General features: G+C 45.5%; 1 protein-coding gene across 2 annotated transcripts in view; it reads right to left on the reverse strand.

The window, feature by feature from the left end:
* Positions 1-19,139, reverse strand: part of tenm4 (teneurin transmembrane protein 4) — a 286,524-nt gene that overhangs the window by 63,921 nt on the left and 203,464 nt on the right. For both annotated transcript variants that reach the window (XM_083772809.1, XM_083772808.1), the window contains 5 exons: positions 18,364-18,625; positions 14,049-14,316; positions 11,676-11,819; positions 6,171-6,420; positions 4,287-4,307 (listed from right to left, as the gene is read on the reverse strand). In XM_083772809.1, coding sequence (XP_083628935.1) covers positions 4,287-4,307; positions 6,171-6,420; positions 11,676-11,819; positions 14,049-14,316; positions 18,364-18,625 — 945 coding nt within the window. The remainder of the gene's footprint in view (positions 1-4,286; positions 4,308-6,170; positions 6,421-11,675; positions 11,820-14,048; positions 14,317-18,363; positions 18,626-19,139) is intronic.

Genomic DNA, 19,139 nt, shown 5'->3' on the forward strand with positions numbered 1-19,139 from the left:
TTTTCACAAGACTACGGGAGTGCAGGGACCAGTGTGTCGGACGTCGGTGGTACCACTGTCAACTCCGATGTTGTATTTTTGAATGACAATTGACCTGCAGTGAATCGGTGATGGCAGGGGCCAGTGCATGCTGGTTGAACCTGAGGCGATGGTGTCACAGCTTGAGCAATCTGACTGATCAGACGTCAGTGTGCTGGCACCTGGCACATTTCCGGAGAGAACCAGCAGCGTGTCGCAGATTCATAAAGAAAAGAATAAAAGCCGGCGTCCATGCCGCCATATATCACAGGAGCAGTTCACGGATCCAACCTGACCCCCGTATATGTACGCCTAGAACGATGCTGATCTCCATTCCCCCGCAACCTGGGTGGAACTAGCAGGCGTTATTCTCTGACCTTGAGCTGCGCGGCAGCCGTAGACTCCCATCTATATTCACTGACAACATCTAGTTTGTGGAAGATAATTGGATTTCGCTGCATGCTGGCACACCGATGGAGGAAGGGGGGGGGGGGGTGTTCAGGGTTGGAAGAGATGGGGGGGGGGTCCTTAGCGGGGGGCCAGAGCACATTGCAGTGAGATCATCACACGTCCCCCACACCCGCGCTTCCCTATCATCGGCTCACATACCAATGAGAGGCGGACGCACACTTTCAGACACAAACACACTATGTGTTCTCATAAGAGACATCTCCTTTTTGAGTGGTGCAGCCACTCCATTGCGGAGCTATGTGTGTCCCTGGGTGCCTGGGTCCCCTGGGTGCGTTCCTGGGGGTCTGGATGTTCTGGGGATTTTTAATATGCAAATGCCTGTTGAATGCTGAGAGAGCTTTGGTCCTAAGTTGGAAGGCAGGGCACAGTGTGTGTGTGTGTGTGTGTGCTCTCACAGCCAGTATAGTAGAAGTTTCGAAGTAGACAGTGAGGACCATTTTCCTATAGTTTTCCTAAAAAAATCTAAACGCATACAGGTCTACAAGGACCTATTTTTAGCTTTAGGGTTACGGTTGAAAATGGCATTCATAAAATCTCAGCTGGAGTCTAGCTATGCATTGTGGATGTGACTGAGTCATCCTCGGCTGGAGTGAAGACCCTCACATAGTTTAATAGTCAAATCAATAGTTCCTCTGCGTGAGACCTGCTTTCTAACCCAGGGCACACACATGGGGGCCAGGGGCCTTTATCCAAAATGTAATTGTTGATTATTCAAAGATATCACTTTGCGACGCGTTGTGAGATTGGCAAAGCGACACATTGTGGTCTTGTAGATCGGCTATTTTCAAATAGTGCTTAATGCATGTATTACAAAATAATCGTAATACGTATGCATTACTACAATAATAATTGTAGTAGTACTGTACAATATTTACCTCTGAGATGTATAAGTATAGTAAATGTATTGAAATGGAAATGTATGGAAATACTCCAATTGGAATACATCAACATTATACTTACTTACTTGTACTTTCGACCACTGAGTACAAATACAAAAAGTTTTAATATGGAGATAGAAGGTTTCTTGCCCGACAGTGATGATAAGATAGACAAAGTCAATGTCCTTTCATCTGCTGGATTTCGGCTGCCGTTTTCAGAATAATATGTATGCGTTTACCTTTGGCTTTCACACATGCAGAGAGCAATTACACCACGTGTCATTGTGAGGAGCAGATAAGAGGAGGAAGTTTCTTATACTGCAGAAACTAATTTGTTGCTGCACGCCTGAGGACAGCCCGCGTTAACCCAGAAGACTTATTTTATGACTGTTATGACATTTATATCAATAATTAATTGCAACTGTAGGTCGCATTTACTATAAAAACATGCATCTCCCAACCGTCCACCAGTTACTTAGTCACCCAACGCCTCCATATATGGTCACGCCTCGTGATATCACACCTCCATATATGGTCACGCCTCGTGACATCACACCTCGTGACACATCACACACCCATAATACAGTATGGCCATCTCCATATATGAAGATCACAACACTGACCTCATCTAACGCTGGATAACCATACATGGAGAAGACTGTATTACCACTTAGATCTGCATATGGAGCCGGCCAGCAACTCTACATCTGACCTCAAACCCTTAGATCTCCATATATGGAGCTGACCTGGTCTGACATTCCATATGTTGATTTCCCCCACCCATCCTTCGCTGATATTCCATATGTTGATCTGACCTAATCAAACCCTGTACACTCAAGACACGCTCCATACAGTATGGCTATAGTACAGAATTAATTCCATATGTTGATCTGATCCCCATGCCAAAGTGCCAGCGCTCGCCCTCAGGGCGTCTTACTGGTTTACAGTATATAGTATGTAACCAAAACAGGTTTGATACAAGTCGCAAAGATAATTCTCAGCTTCTCAAATGCATGCCAATGATTTTGTGTATGAAGCCATACGATATTCAGTGTCCTGTTACACATTGACTGTCAGCTAAATCAGATTTTGAAAATGGCCAAGATCACTATTTATGTTTTCACATTTCTGCAAGTAAGTAGCCTATGTCTGTCAGCTCATGAATATCAGTGGTGTAATGGAATGTCTTTTATTTTCTTCACTTATATTTTTGTACGTTGTCATGTTTTGGTTCACAGGGTGTTCCTAGTCTTGCTCTGGGTTGTAACTTGTATACGTAATTATATTTTATATTTTGTCCTGTGTATTCATTGGTCTGTTTGTACTGTCAAAAATGTGTCTTCAATCCAATAAAGCACTAATCACAAAAACAGTATAGTGTAATGAATCATGAACAATGGAAGCTTGGGAAATGTAGATAAAGCCTGATTTATACTTGCTTGTGTTGTGTCACGCATCAAAAATCGCAGATCTACAAGCTCACAATGCACCAGGGCTTGTAGATCAGTTATTTTCTGAGCGCAAGACAGTACACAACTAAATATAACTGGGCCTAGAAGAACCAGTAGGGAAGAGATAGTGCATGCATGCACATCTCAAACAAAGTCCTGGACAAACACCAGATCAACACTGAAAACAGTATAGTGTCCGCACGCTGGATTACTCCATCTTCAACAGGGATTTTCAGCAAATTCCTGACGAAGATCGAGTGATCTTTGATCTAAACGTTGATTAAGAATTATTAAGCGATTCTACAAATGCCTTCCAAATCAGTAGTTCTCACACTTTTTCAAAAAGGTCTGTTCCGCGCTTGTATACATCAGCTTGTACATCTGCTATTTTTGAATAGCCAGCGCAATAATCTAAAATGGCACAGATGCTTTTGCGGTTTAAAGGGATAGTTCAGATTCTTTTTTTACTTAAGTTGTATGAAATACTTGCCATTAATATAGTGGTTGAAACTATGTATTAATTGATTGCCCGAGTCCTGTGGTGGGAGTTCTGCTCTGGTTTTGGTGAAATATTAAGTAGTTCCGGTCATTTTGTGGGGGGCACAGGGGGCCACGCAGTAAAAGTTAATTAAGCCACAAAACTAACGTGATTTGTATTGTTGACCTATTTCTAAAATATTACTGCAACTTTCGTTCATTTTCGACCCCTCTATCACACAGAACTATGTTTTTTCGGTCCATATCACTACGCCCAAAAAATAGTTCCATGTGATAGAGGGGTCAAAGTTGAACGAAAGTTGCTCAAATATTTTAGAAATAGGTCAACAGGCCCAGGCCGTAGCGTAACGGTCTGGGCACCGGACTGGTAATCCAGTCGCAGTGTGCCGCGGGTTCGACTCCCGGACCCGACACGGCCTTTACTGCATGTCATCCCCCCATCTCTCTCCCGTTTCCTGTCAGCCTACTGTCTGTCCCTTCAAAAAATCTATAAAAAGGCGTAAGCCGCAAAAAAATATATATATAAAAAAAAAGAAATAGGTCAACAATACAAATTAGACTTTAGTTTTGTGAATTAATTTACTTTTACTGCGTGGCCTGTGCCCTCCCACAAAATGACCGGAACTACTACCAAAACCAGAGCAGAACTCCTACCACGGGACTCGGGCAATCAATTAATACTGTTGCAACCACTATATTAATGGCAAGTATTTCATACAGCTTAAAAAATCTGAACTATCCCTTTAAATGGGTTGGCTGAGAACCGTTGTGCGAACATTATACTTGTTCAGCAAATGAAGCAGCAGACATTGAACAAAATGACACAACACAGAATAAACAGACGACATCCAGGTGCAGGCATGCCCTGGTCTGAGGCGCGTTTTGACCACAAGATGGCCGGAACACGGGGACATGTCAAACGCACCTTTCATTCATTGCAAGTTTGCAACGCACACTTAGCGAGGCTTACCTATGCCTGAAGTCTTTATTTCTGTCAAAGTAAACCAGATGGCATGAAATGGGAGAGAACGGAAGGAAGGGTTAGTATAATGCCTCAAAGAAACTATGTTACTGTACATCAAAACCTAGCATCTGTCTAACCACATGAAACCTATAGTGTCGTAGATGGGAAAACAAGAGGGGACCTGATTTAGAACCCTGAGGGAATCGATCCTGGGCTCCCCCAGAGTTAGTGTTGAAGTGTCCGTGATCAAAGACACTGAACCCCATAATTGCTCCCGATGTGTAGGTTGGTGTGTGAATGGGTGAATGTAATGCACAATATGTAAATTGGCAAGCACTTCGGATAAAAGTGCTATATAAATGCACCATTTACCATTTATGTTCTCTACGTAAATCAGTGGTTCTCAAAAGTGGGACACCTCCAGGGGTCCTGGGGGAGGGGGTTCAATCTTTCAATCTGGGGGTCCCTAACATGAATAGACTTGAGAACCATTGTGCTATGTAAATAACATTAACATTTTGTAGTGAAGAAAAAAAAAATATATATAACAGTGACAAAGCTACGTATGCCTACTAGCATCTACTGAAAAAAATAAAGCAGGCGTCAAGTGTGGATATAAACGAGAGAGGAGTGCTAGTGGGGTGAGATGGAGTATGAAGAGGAGTGTTCAGTAATTAAAAGTCATGACAAAGAATCCCACTCAGTCACTCCTTCAAAATGACACTAACAAAGAAATGAATCTTTCTCCAGAGTGGTTAGTTGCTGTTCAGAGACCCCATTAAATTCTCAGGAGCCCCCTATCAAGGCCAGGCTCCAGCTGATGCAGGTGGGTGTATGAGAGGTGAGGCCATCAATCCTGGACCTACGGGGGCCTTTCCCTTGTCTGTCGATCTCAACGGGCCTCCGCTTGGTTTACGACCTGCAAGCGCTCGTAAAACGCAATCTGTAGGCCTGTCACAATTATTACATAATCGCCTGTTCGGAATTATTTGACACGCGATTACTGTACACCTTCATAATCGCTTACGTCCATCTGCATGAATTCCATCTGTAGAACAATAGCAGAAATACGATCTACGAGTTCACAACGCGAGTAATTTTAGTATAGAGCGTCGCAGTCCCTCCCCTTTCAGAACGACGAGTGGCCCAGGAAATGATTCTCCATTCATTTTCTCCATAGGCTTTTCAAAACGTATTTATTTAAAGACCTTTTAAGCGTCGTACGAAGCCAACTCTTGTCGTGACAAATCATGACAACACACACAATATTTTGGACCAAACAAATAATTACAAAGAAGAAAAACAACCAAAAAAGTGTTGTAACCTGCCGTTTTTTTCTACTTTCTAATTCTTTGTTTGGCCCGACAAATTGTGTTTGATGTCATGATTGGTCACGACAAGAGTTGGCTTTGTCTGTGGCGTAATTAAACGTCTTTAAATAAATACTTTCTGAAAAGGTTGAGGAAAATAAACAGGGATTTCTTTTCCGGGTCTCTCGAGGGGGCGGGACTGCGACGCTCTATACTGTTTGGACCATTATATATATTTTTTGTTTTTCAGTTATTCTTATATCATACAGAAATGTCATTTTAGTTTCCAGTGTTCAATGCAACATGAACAATTGAACCATTAATCAATGGACCAAAACGGAAACAAGCCCCCTACAATATGTAGCTTTTTGCGTTATCATTTTAGTAAAACCTTTGAATATGCTATTATTTCATTAGCATTATAGCTAATAAAATAAAGTATCAATCAATCAATCAATCAATCGCAATTATCTGTGCGACAATGAATCGCCCAGCTCGGATTTCGTGAACGCCACAACCCCACACCTACAGTCTCTGAGCTCACCCGCGGCCTGCTCGGCGGCCGGTTGGCTTTGCTTACCGGAGCTCAAGGACGCTGGTGACGTTCCCGTTGAGGAAGATCCTCCTCACGTAGTTGAAGTCGCCCACGTACAGGCTGCCGTCGGGGCCGCACGCCAGTGCCACCGGCGCCAGCAGCTTGTTCCCGTCCGCCAGGCCGTTGCAGCTGGGGCATGAGATGCTGCGGCGGCGCCCGTTGCCCATCACACTGCCGATGACGGGGGGCTGCTGGGAGATGAAGGCGTTCTCGCCGTTCCCCATGTGGAGGATGCCTTCGGAAAAAGAGGAGAGGATTAACACAAAGATGTCTTGCTTTCAAAATGTTAAAATGTCTTCGTTTGATTCGCTCAAATCTTCTTGTTTTGGATTCCTGTTTTATATACTTTTCTATATCTATCTGTATTTTGATTGATTGACTTATTTCATTCATTTATTTTTGGTCTGGGATGGAGTGAGAGCCCTCATGTGTAGCCTATGTTTTCCGAGCACCTACCTACTGTACCTATACCCCCAGGGGTTCCCCAGTTAGAGCACCTACCTACCTATACCCCCAGGGGTTCCAGGGGGTCCCCAGTTAGAGCACCTACCTACCTATACCCCCAGGGGTTCCAGGGGGTCCCCAGTTAGAGCACCTACCTACCTATACCCCCAGGGGTTCCAGGGGGTCCCCAGTTAGAGCACCTACCTACCTATACCCCCAGGGGTTCCAGGGGGTCCCCAGTTAGAGCACCTACCTACCTATACCCCCAGGGGTTCCAGGGGGTCCCCAGTTCAATTTGTGAATTACTATAGTGTTGGTAAATTATGGTAGGACGTCATCTCGCTGATATAAATACATGAATGTTTTTCATTTTTCATGGACATAATAACATCAACATCAAAAATCTGTGCGCCCCTCACTTCACATGAGTGTGATTTATGAATTGAATCCTGAATTTTTTTTTTGGGGGAATTTGGACATAAGAGTTTCCACCCGAGATCAGCATCAAAATCTGTTTAACCACAGTAACCCTATTTTATACTTGCGACTGTTCGAAAATAGCCAATTTGCAAGCTCACAACGTGTCACGTATTGCAATGTGTTGTGAGCATGTAGATCTTTTCTTTATGATAATGATAATGAATTCATTTATATAGCACATTTCTAGACCAGGGGTTCCCAACCTTTTTTGGACCAGGTACCCCTTTTGCGGTAGATATTTTTCCAGGTACCCCCTCATCCTCGCAACACAGATAACAATATATTTACAACCACAAGCAGTGTTTCCTGCAGGAAAAAGCTTTGGCATGGTGCTGGCCGCAGGCCGCAGGGGGGCCTTCTTGCGTCGAACATTTTGATTAATTAATTAATTTGATTCAATAATTAATGAATAAGATTAATAAATTAAGATTGATTTGTATTATTGCTCTTGTATTGCTATTGGAGACACTGGGGGGACACTGGGCAGGCACTGGGGAGGCACTCGGGGGGGACACTGGGGAGGCACTCAGGGGGACACTGGGGAGGCACTGAGTGGACACTGGGGAGGCACTGGGAAGGCACTGAGGGGACACTGGGGAGGCACTGGGAAGGCACTGAGGGGACACTGGGGAGGCACTGGGAAGGCACTGGGGAGGCACTGGGGAGACACTGGGCAGACACTGGGGAGCATGGGGAGGCACTCAGGGGGACACTGGGTAGGCACTGGGGAGGCACTCGGCTGGTCACTGGGGAGGCACTCAGGGGGACACTGGGGAGGCACTGGGAAGGCACTGGGGATACACTGGGGAGACACTGGGGAGGCACTGGGGAGACACTGGGGAGACACTGGGGAGCATGGGGAGGCACTCAGGGGGACACTGGGGAGCATGGGGAGGCACTCAGGGGGACACTGGGGAGGCACTGAGGGGACACTGGGGAGACACTGGGGAGGCACTGGGGAGACACTGGGGAGGCACTGGGGAGGCACTGGGGAGACACTGGGGAGACACTGGGGAGGCACTCAGGGGGACACTGGGGAGGCACTGGGGGGACACTGGGGAGGCACTCAGGGGGACACTGGGGAGGCACTGGGGAGGCACTGGGGAAGCACTCAGGGGGACACTGGGGAGGCACTCAGGGGGACACTGGGGAGGCACTGGGGGGACACTGGGGAGGCACTCAGGGGGACACTGGGGAGGCACTGGGGAGGCACTGGGGAAGCACTGAGGGGACACTGCAGGAGGCACAGGGAAGGCACTGGGGAGGCACTGGGGAGAAACTGCAGCCACTGGGGAGACATTGGGGAGCCACTGGGCAGACACTGGGGAGGCACTGGGCAGACACTGCAGGGAAGACACTGGGGTGGCACTTGGGGAGGCACTGGGGAGGTACTGGGCAGACACTGCAGGGAAGACACTGGGGTGGCACTTGGGGAGGCACTGGGGAGGTACTGGGCAGACACTGCAGGGAAGACACTGGGGTGGCACTTGGGGAGGCACTGGGGAGGTACTGGACATTTCATATCACACACACACCATGATTCACAAGCCCCCTCAAAAAAAAGGGGGCTTGGGTACCCCCTGGCTATGCGTCGACCCCTAGGGGTCCTATTATTCTATTATTTATAATTCTCTCTCATGTTTAGATAATAATGCCTCCTTGGAGTATTTAAAAACTGACGAGCAATGGTCTACGTCTCAAAAGTTTGTGCACTCTTCTTCAGTATGTGCCAGGCACGGTCTTATACAGTTTAAAATATTACACAGGTTACATTTGTCAAAGGAAAAACTCAACAGAATGTTTCCAAATGTGAATCCAGCCTGCGACAGATGTGGCCAGTCGCCGGCCACTCTAGCTCATATGTTCTGGCACTGCACTAAACTAACATCATATTGGCAAAGTATATTTAAATCACTGTCAGACATTGTTGGAAGACCTTTTGACCCGGATCCACTGACAGCAGTTCTGGGGGTCAGGGGGCCCGGGGTCAAACTGTCTACTTTCCAATATAACATGGTAAAATATGTGACTCTACTGGGTCGCAGACTGATACTGTTGAATTGGAAACAAGCACAGGTTCCCACTCACACTACACTTATGTTATGCACTACTTGCAATTGGAAAAGATAAAGTTTGAATTGAGAGGGAGTGAAGATAGATTTTACCAGACATGGCAACCCTTCATTGACCATTTCAATAGGTGCACGCTAATCCCTCCTACACAATAGATAACATATTAGAAAATTGGAAAGAAAAGAAAAAAAAGGAACTGAGTATTTTTTCTTTATTTTATTTTTTCTCATTTAAAAAGAAATGTCTGTAATTCAGTTAATTTACAACAACGTGTTGGGAAAGTTTGAGAGCAAGAGTGTCTGTCCTGTCCTTTGTTTTGTTTGTCTGTTCACATTTGTCATTGTTTAACTGTTTTTTCGTGTTTATCACATTTATATATCTTTTTTATTATGTATTGTATGTGGAATTTATATTACCTGTCATTATCTTTCATTTTATATAACTGAATAACTCATTATCATTGTCAAGGATATTCTGAAGTTGTCATATACAAGAAATGCCTAATAAAAACATTATAAAAAAAAAAATGGGGTCCATAATTGACATGAACATTTTGTAAACCACTAGCCTTGGGCACCACTGACCTATTACAGTATATGCGCACGCACGCATGCATGCATGCACACACACACACACACACACACACACACACACACACACACACACACACACACACACACACACACACACACACACACACACACACACACACACACACACACACACACACACACACACACACACACACACACACACACACACACACACACACACACACACACACACACACACACACACACACACACACAGCTATTCGCTAGGGGTCCACTAATATTATTTGCCAAATATATATTTGCCAAGCAGTTCTTGGATAAACATCATAACATCATAAATCTTGAGGAGGCTCCTTCAGCCAGAATCAATAGAATCATATCTGAAGTGCAGCATCTGCACATCTATGGCAGCTCCATCTGACGCCGCTTGTTCACTTGGCTGCTGTGAAGCAACTCAACTCATCGTCTATGAGAGAAGACGGCCAAACTGGGCCCTGATTTCATCTACAACCACTTGAGGTGCCATCAGACAGACGGGGGAATAAATCAAGGATGGCTCCAAAAGAGAAACGTCTGTTAAACCAGATTGACCTTTTGAAGACGGATCAAACAACATATTCCCACTTTCAGGTCGTTATAATAATAGTGACGACTCCGAGTGGGAACAGATCAGCATCGTTTGATGTGCTGCCCACTGGAATGCGTAGCAACGTTCTCAGTCCCAAAATAAATCGTAATAGGTTGACAAGTCCAGTAAAAACGACGTTTAAAACAAGGCAGGCACCTCATCAGAAGTGGACTTGAGTTGTCGATGTGCGCTTCACTTAACTCTCCACCAAAGATGCACTCCCAGGCGGGAGTGGGCCACAGAGGTGCTAAGGAAGGGAAGGTGATATGTATGAGGCAAAGGGAATGGAGGGGATAGGATGGAGGGGATAGGATCGGGGAATGGAGGGGAAAATCAAAACAGCCACGGCTCATGAGCGGGCACATCGTGACGGACCGAACTGCCGCCTTCCTATACACTTCTCAAGTAAGTACAGCTCATTTCCTCTGATGAGCCCCTCCTGACACCCAGTGATGGGGGAGATCGCTTCTCATGACAGCAGGAACGGTCCAACATTTTTTTCTACTTTCAGGAGTAATTTACTGGCAATAACAAAATTGACCCTCTCCCCCACTTCAGCCAAGAAAGTGACAGAGGCAATACAAAAATAAAGTAAGAGTTATCTGAGACAATGACATCGCACTGCAAAAAGTGCCAAGAAGCTAGGGGCAAAGAAGAGTATTAAATAATACATTAAAAGCCCTGCAGCACCTCAGGGCATTGGCAATAGAATTTGTCTGTACTGTGGAGAAATTCTCTGGACTGGACGCTGAAATACTAAAGACATCTGCTACAAAGTGCAGATAATTCCACCCAGTAGTACCGTTTTAATGACAGTTGGTTTGCTGTGTCCGCTTCCACCATGAGCAGATTGATGGCTCAAGTGGAGCAACTTCCAGCATGCAAGAGGTGCATGCAAGAGGTTTTTACTATTTTTAAATTGTTCAACTAGCTGATCTAAATCGACCTGTTGCGAGCTTGTGAGATCGGCGATTTGAAATATTTAAAACAAGTTTAAAAAAAATAGTAAAAATGGCAACTTTGCCATTTTTGCCATCCTTAAACCTCTTTAGGTTTATCCTTAACCCATTTTGGAAAATAGCAGATCTACAAGCTCATAGCGTGCCACCGAGTGGCGCGCTACGAGCTTGTGGGTCTGCTATTTTTGAAAATCATGAAAATATTTATATTTTAGGTCAGGCCTAAATGTGTTAAACCTCTTTAGAGGTTTAAGGATAAGAGGTAATTGGCCTTTGGGCTTGTTTTTGTAGACGTTAATGCTTAATTTCTCTCGCAAATCTGTGCATCACTGGTGTTGGGAGTGAGACTCACCACTCTGGATGTTCAGGGCGTGGTGCTTATCGATGGCCCAGCCTCCCAGCTTGGACGCAGTGGTCTCGTAGCCCTGCAGCACGGCGGTCCTCTTCTCCCACAGAATGAAGTCTGGACAGGACTCGTACTCGAAGCCCACGGATACTGGCAACACAAGACCACATCCACGTTATAAAATAATTATTATATGATTACATACATGAAACTGAGTAGCAAAGAAATATATACACAAGTTGAAATTAAACCAGTAAGACGCCCTTTACGGCAGACTGCTGGGCTGGTGCTTTGGCATGGGGGTTAAGATCAACATACGGAATTAATTCTGTACAGGCCATATATGGAGCATGTCTTGAGTGTACAGGGTTTGATGAAGTCAGATCAACATATGGAATGTCTGAACAGGTCAGCTCCATATATGGAGATCTAAGGATGGCAGCGGGGGCAGTGTCTTGAGTGTACAGGGTTTGATGAGGGCCCAGGTAGGGCCGGGCCTTCATTTTAGGGCCTAAAATGGACAGGTATCAGTCAAAAAGGAGACATCGAAGAGGAAGGACGGGTGGGGCAGGATCAACATATGGAACAGGTCAGCTCCACATAAGTGATCTAAGGGTTTGAGGTCAGATGTAGAGTTGCTGGCCGGCTCCAGATATAGGTGATGATCCAGTATTCTCCATGGCTATCCAGGGTTTGATGAGGTCACTGTCGTGATCTTCATATATGGAGACGGACATATATGGAGACCTGATGTCACGAGGCGTGATGATAACCATATATGCAAGCATGACACGACTGATGGACAGGTTTTGCAGGTTTTGATATAATCTGCGACCTACAGTCGCAATAAGGCAAAACAAACAAACAAACAAACCCAATCCACCCATCAGTTCGTTTCCGTTTTTCTTTATTTGTCTGTCATGAGAGAATGTGGGGAAAATGCATTGCCATTGTATGTACTGCATGTGGAAATGGCAGGCAGAATACGCTTATAGTTTCAGCTCTATACCATTTTGGTCATAATAAGCATGTAAGATACTGAATTATTGTTGTTGTTGTTTTGTTATATTACTGATATGTTCTATGAACATGGAGTGCATTGTTAACATTGTTGATCAGATCCACTAACTGCATCCATTATTGTACATTAGTGGGATGTGTCCCCCATCTCACTAATGACAGTCTGCCGGTGTGGAAATTTTACAATGATTACCTCCACTATAGACTGCACTGTACCTGACTCCATAATATAATAACATTGTGCATGTGTGTGTGTGTTTGGGCATTAACGAGTGGACTTGTCAGACAGTAAAGTCAAGGTTGAGTCGATGCATCGTTTTATGACGGGGGGAGGAGGGGACTTTAACAGGGGCGGGTGGAGGTGCGCTCGCTCAAATACGGAGCATGTCAAACAAAGCACTGCGCACAAAGTGGCCTCTCCAATATGGCACAGTGTATGTATCATCTATATGGCAAAGCGCCGATTCAAAACATAAAACTGTAATAGTAAATTAACCTTCTCCTCCTCCTCCTCCTCCAACAACTTGATAACGTTCTCATGTTAGTTTGTTACTTATTTTCTGAGCCATAAACAACAACCCGCACTGACCGGAGACGGAGAGATCCATGCATCCCGCCGCTCCCGCGCGTAAAGCTAAACCAGGAACAGGACAATCATTGCGTCAGCACGGATGTAGCCTCGGAAACCCAGACGTTTTATTTCCAGCACGGAGGTGGGGGGGGGATATCATTTAGGGATAAAGTTTGCGCGCTTTTACCTGTTACTTCTCTGACACAGCGCAGTTCAAATTCAGCCAGTCAATAGTGGGACACTGCTGAGAGCCACATACACAGCTGCAGTTTTAATTAAGGGCGCGTTCTGAATGCAATGCAAACTAATAGGCGAGTGCGCTCCGGTGAGGTATGCAAAGGGAAAGAATGACTTCTGTCCGTGACACGTGTGTGTGTGTGTGTGTGTGTGTGTGTGTGTGTGTGTGTGTGTGTGTGTGTGTGTGTGTGTGTGTGTGTGTGTGTGTGTGTATGTGTGTGCGCGCGCGTGGGGGGGGGGGATAATTAGTTGATGCCTGTACTGAGTGTCACAAATACAAATAAGATACGTTTTGGATGTATTATTTAAAAGGATTATTAAAACTGCTTATGTTGCCCCAGCAACTACAAACATGGCCGCTTCGGTTTCCCTGTGACTTGCCGGCTCACCTTAAGTCGGCTCAAACTGCCAAACTAGGTGTGGCGGCTCAAACAGGAATCAAGCATTTGGCGCACAGCCTATTTCTCGACAATTATTAATGTACGAGAGTAACGAGACACGCCAACCTGGACTGTGACATTATGCAAAACAAAACCTCATCAATCACTTACCGAAGGCTTCCGACAGGCCATACACCTTCTGGCTGTACACGTCGGCCTTGTCCCAGACAAAGTCGTACGAGAGGTTGGGTGCTGCCGGGAACCATTTCCTGAACAGCCTGCCCTCCACCGCCACCATGAGGTGCACCTTCATCAGGTTGAAGGGGATGGTGGGGTGGGTGAGGGTCACCCTCAGGATGGACTTGTAGCCCGGGGTCCTGCTGCTCAGGTAGCTCAGCTTCATGGCTGTCCCGGGGATGGGAACCTCCTCCTGAAGGGACTGAAGGGATCAAAAACATTTTTCCATTTTAAAATGCCATACTTTTCCAGATAAAAATACCCTGAATTCTCTGTAGATCAAATGTTTATGTTACTTAAATAATGCTTTGAAAATCCAACTGTTAATTTATCTTCCATTCTGTCAATAGACAAATCCACAGAGGGTTGCCTGGGTGCGGCCATTACTGAGGTGTACCATTAAGCACAGCAGCACTGATTAGCCACACCTGGCCTACGGAGCACCTGCTCCATGGATTACACCTCAGTAATGGCCGCGCCCAGGGCACCCCTCTGTGGATTTGTCTATATAATATAGGTTATGCTAATACTGTGCCAAGTAAATAAAAAATGATTGGAGCTACTGTCGCTCATAGGAATCAATTAACCACATAACCACGCCTAATGGTGTCAAGTGGCAAAACAGCCAATCTACAAGCTCACAACACGTCACAATGTCACACATTGTGAGCTTCAATGTAGGACAATTTAATCGGAAATGTAATATTTTTCTGAACTAACTCGCAGGTTACGTATCATTTGTGATGCAATGAATATGCAATTCAGAGATCTTCTTTAAAATAATTTGGTGGATGATGTGTGGATATAATTATGTCAATTGCATGTAAAGTTATGGAAACTATTATTTTACTATACTCTTTCCATTATAACCAGAACCACCCCTGAAGGGGGAGGAATATGTCATAGTGGCTTCTACTTCCACTATTTAGGAAAGTTGTGGGTTCCCATATGTCATATATTACTTCCAGTGCAGGGCCAAAATTTGGTTCTGAGAAGCTTATCTGAAACTGAGTCAAAGCTTAAGGAAACAAATCCAGAATGAAATGTAAATGCTCTGTCCTTGCTCAGTTATTGTAGTCAAAAGGAGCTAAATGATATGGATTGAACCCAGGGTTCAATTGGCTGGAGGGTGGGTGTGAAATGGACTTCTCTTATTTTGATATCCCCCCTGGTCATTTAATTTTTATAACATTTAGCTCCTGCTGCTGGTCAGACTGGATAAAAATACATTTCCCTTTGGGAGATGTAGACTTTCTGCGCACAACGCATCATCGCTATCAGCTATTTTTGCAAAAAACTATATTGGGCTTAAGTCGTTTTTTTTTTACACAAATCAAATCTTGGTTTGTGACTGTTGGGCTGCTAGCTACTGCAGTGCAAACTTTGTACCCAACAAAGTTGGCTCCAATAAATCGTGATTGTGTGTTTGAAGACTTGCCTGCACTCAAATGCCCGGCCTGCAGGGATAATGGCTATTAGAGGTTTTAGCTAAAGGACAATTAAGCCACTTTCGGGTGCGAATCAGATGAAGGATTTATTCATTACACACTACACTGACTAGTTCTCATAATGTATTTAATAACACTGTGTCCTTCAGTAGAATATAGTGTTCCCCCAAATCCAGCAGCATACTGTAGGACAATGGCGTCACCAGGATGTCCTCGGGCTGTGGAACCTGCACGCTACAGTAGAGCAATAACAGGCTGGCTGGTTGGTTTTGTTAGAGTATCATTACAGTCTTGGAACATTTACATAGAGGTCAAGCGTGGGTCCTCTTTGCCGACACAGCAGACGTCGTTCCTGTGCGCTACGCTGAAGAAAGTGCGGCATGGCAACTTCATTAACCTCAAGTGTTATTGCCCAAAGCTTGACCCAAGGTAATCCACTAGCTGCACCGTTTTCTCTTTCTGCCAACCTATTTCAGTTTGTGAGATCTTCCAGTTGAGTACGGGATAGTATGGGATAATCAGCGACAAGCTGTGTGGTCATAAAAACAATAATGCATGAAGTGGAAGCTACTGGACGTGTATATATATATACTGTATATACAGTATACACACACACACACAAACTGCACACAAACAACAAACACATATGTTCTATAATCTCCGAAAGGTTAGAAAGTTAGATCCCGCCAGCCCGGCTTACTTGGAAGCCGGGAACGATGCAAGCTGTCTATAGTTATGCTAATACTGTATGTTGCCAACTAATTTTAAAATGATTGTAGCTACTGTCGCTCATAGGAATCAATTTACCACTTAACCACACCTAATGGTTCTACAAGAATACAACACGTCACAATGTCCCAAATTGTGAGCTTCATGTAGATCTGAAATTAAATATTTTTCTGAACTAACTCGCAGGTTACGTATCATTTGTGATGCAATGAAAGTTAGGTTAGGTTGAAAGTTAAAGAGAAGACCGGCCTACTTGGGAGCCAGGAACAATGCAAGTTGGGAATGCATGCCCCACCCCGTCGTCAGAGTTCTGTGTGAGGCATACCCAAATATGCAGTCCAGGCCAGTCTATGACGGCAGTACTATAGCATCATATTGATGACATCAGAGAGCACAACATATATTATAAGGATTTGCGGATTCATTTATATTTTTTGAAGATCCGCCGATCCACTGTCTTCCCACTCGGCACATCATTCCTTCGATACAGAAGTCGTGTTATGGCATCACTCTGCAGGAGAATAACTGCCGATAAGAACTTGTTGTGCTACAGTATATAGGCCTCAAGTGATTAATCAATTATCTCTCCCTATGTCGTCCTCAGATTAACCCTCTACTGGTGTTACCAGTCATGTCCATTCTCCACACATCTGGCCAGCTCCTTTTTATACAGAAACTCAGTGGTTCACAAAATGGGGTCCAGGGTTCGTTGAGGGGGTTCAAAAAGGACCGTCCGTGTATGTATCCGTGTACTTAATGGAACTAAATGGAACCACACGGCTCCATTTGTGCACTCTCACAGTTATGGGGTTCTTGAAATTAAAGTTTGAAAACTGCATTAGTTGAGTTCTGGAAAATAATTATAATACCGCAAACGGACAAGTAATCCCACAATCGCTAACAATAATAAAGGATAGTAACATCACTGCTCTCAACATCTGCCTCTGCATGGTACCGGACAAACATCAGCAACAATTAAAGACAGAAGCTCGGCTCAATTAAAGGACCAGCGTTCACAGGGGGCTCATCAGCTCTGAAGTGTTTTGTTATGAATGCTCACGGAGAGCAGTCATGCCTGGTTAATTGATCAAAAATACGGCCCGTAGCGAACAGAGGTGTAAATTGGCCATTGTCCCCATGCCGCGCGGGGCTCTCTCTCTCCCCATGCCGCGCGGGGCTCTCTCTCTCCCCATGCCGCGCGGGGCTCTCTCTCTCCCCATGCCGCGCGGGGCTCTCTCTCTCCCCAGGCTCAAGGAACGGGACAGGAGAGGCTTCTATAAATAGGCCAGACTGCACAGTGACTGAATTCACTGATATGCCATAAATCTTACAAAGCAAACTGGGAGACAACGTAATTAGAGAAGGGCACGGAGACGCCCGCTAGACATACTGTAGCCACACACACACTCACACTCACACTCACACTCACACTCACACTCACACTCACACACACACACACACACACACACACACACACACACACACACACACACACACACACACACACACACACACACACACACACACACACACACACACACACAATAAAATGAGAGGCCTATGGATGCTACCCGCGGAAGCTAACAGAAGCTGAAAAAATGTTTTTAATCAAACCTCGTGTTTCTCGTGGATGGCCCAGATGACTGCGTGTGTTTGTTGGGCCGCGCTTTTGGAGTAGGGCATGCGTTGTGATCACCTGTGTGTGTGTGTGTGTGTGTGTGTGTGTGTGTGTGTGTGTGTGTGTGTGTGTGTGTGTGTGCGTGAGTAGGTAAGGTACTATGTTTACCCAGGGTAACTGGACTAAGCTCAATAACTTGTTTACAGCCAGGCCCTGCTCATAGAACATTTCATGGTAGAGGTTCAATGCCTTGTCCAAGGGCACTTCAGCGGTGGTAATTTTAACCTGCCGGTCCGGGGATACGAACTAGCGACCTTCCGATATCAAGACTCCGCAAACCGTTCGGCCACCGCTGCCGCTGTGTGTGTGTGTGTGTGTGTGTGTGTGTGTGTGTGTGTGTGTGTGTGTGTGTTGTTGGGCAGGGGTTTTGGAGGAGGGCATGCGTTGTGATCACCTGGATCTCTGGGACGATGGAGCCCCTCTCGGAGCAGGAACCGGCGAAGGCGGTGAGCGGGGCGGGCGACACCACAGGGCTGGGCCGGGCGAAGCTGCTCAGGTCGCAGCTGGGGATGTCGTTCTCCTCGTGCCGCATCACCACCGTGTCCATGACGAAGAAGCGTCCCCACGGCAACCACAGCGTGTGCTCCTGCGTGATGAACGGGGCACGCTCAAAGTGCAATGCCACGGCCACGCCCCCGTTGGTCACCACGTCGAAGCTGTGGGAACACACACAGAGGACCATGTCAAACATCCTGGTCAAAGATGTGGGAACACACACAGAGGACCATGTAAAACCTCCTGGTCAAAGATGTGGGAACACACACAGAGGACCATGTAAAACCTCCTGGTCAAAGCTGTGGGAACACACACAGAGGACCATGTAAAACCTCCTGGTCAAAGCTGTGGGAACACACACAGAGGACCATGTAAAACCTCCTGGTCAAAGCTGTGGGAACACACACAGAGGACCATGTAAAACCTCCTGGTCAAAGATGTGGGAACACACACAGAGGACCATGTAAAACCTCCTGGTCAAAGCTGTGGGAACACACACAGAGGACCATGTCAAACATCCTGGTCAAAGATGTGGGAACACACACAGAGGACCATGTAAAACCTCCTGGTCAAAGATGTGGGAACACACACAGAGGACCATGTCAAACATCCTGGTCAAAGATGTGGGAACACACACAGAGGACCCTCTCATCTACATCACTACATCAGAGCATC

The sequence above is a fragment of the Protomyctophum parallelum genome (genome assembly GCF_964188405.1).
Source record: "Protomyctophum parallelum genome assembly, chromosome: 9".
NCBI lineage: Eukaryota > Metazoa > Chordata > Actinopteri > Myctophiformes > Myctophidae > Protomyctophum > Protomyctophum parallelum.